Genomic DNA, 860 nt, shown 5'->3' with positions numbered 1-860 from the left:
CCAGTAGCTGCTTCAGACACTTCCTGTATTTCCTGCTCTGTCATTCAGCCCGTGTTCGTCCCGCTGTGGTAAAGTTTACAGACTCAAGGACAAGTGACTCAGTTTGACTGAAGTTTTCAAACCATTACATCGTTTCCTGTCTCCTTCTCTTCGCTGCAGCTGTCACCAGCCAGAATATACCATTCAACACGTCGGCCTATTTGTATGCAATTACACAGAAGTTCTCTCCAGGGCGCTGTTTTCTTTATGGACGCTGCTGGAGAAGATGATTGTTCTCCAAAAACATAATACAACCGACCGACCTAATCTGCCTCCCTGTTGTTTCCTCTGAATTCATTTCTCTGCTCTGTTGTTTAACTCCTTGTCGACCAGGTAATGACCCAGAGAAAAACACTTTTCCAGCTGCAGCTCGGTTTAATAACAGCTGAGTCAGTATCGGACGTCAACATTTCATTTGCACCGTCATACGTATGTGGGCCGTCCCTGGGCCCTGGGCCACATGTTAAACCTCAGCTGGTTTGTCCTGCTTACACGTGTGAGCGGTGGAGGCCATGAACATGACGGGCAGACCGATGGCCGACGACAGGATCCAGTTGCAGACGTTGATGATCTTGGCGTTGCGCGGCGTCCTGAAGTCCAGCGCCTTCACGGGGTGACACACGGCCACGTAGCGGTCGATGCTCATGGTGGTGAGGGTGAAGATGGACGTGAACATGTTGTAGTAGTCGATGGACATCACCATCTTGCACAGGACGTCTCCGAAGGGCCAGGTCCCCATCAGGTAGTTGACGCTCTGGAACGGCAGAGTGCTGGTGACCATGGTGTCGGCCAGCGCCAGGTTGAAGATGTAGATGTTGGTG

The 860-nt window shown here is 51.4% G+C and overlaps 1 protein-coding gene across 1 annotated transcript; it reads right to left on the bottom strand.

Annotated features, from left to right (window-relative positions):
- Positions 1-24: 24 nt before the first annotated feature.
- On the bottom strand, positions 25-856 carry LOC107988196 (mu-type opioid receptor-like; the record flags this gene model as incomplete). The annotated part of the gene is made up of 1 exon (XM_017031067.2): positions 25-856. A coding segment is annotated over one exon (354 nt), but the record flags the coding sequence as incomplete, so codon positions are not given.
- Positions 857-860: the final 4 nt, after the last annotated feature.

The sequence above is a fragment of the Cynoglossus semilaevis genome, unplaced genomic scaffold (genome assembly GCF_000523025.1).
Source record: "Cynoglossus semilaevis isolate Cse_v1.0 unplaced genomic scaffold, Cse_v1.0 C19067544, whole genome shotgun sequence".
NCBI lineage: Eukaryota > Metazoa > Chordata > Actinopteri > Pleuronectiformes > Cynoglossidae > Cynoglossus > Cynoglossus semilaevis.
The sequence above is the reverse complement of the archived record's forward strand: the minus strand, read 5'-3'. Positions and strand labels throughout refer to the sequence as shown.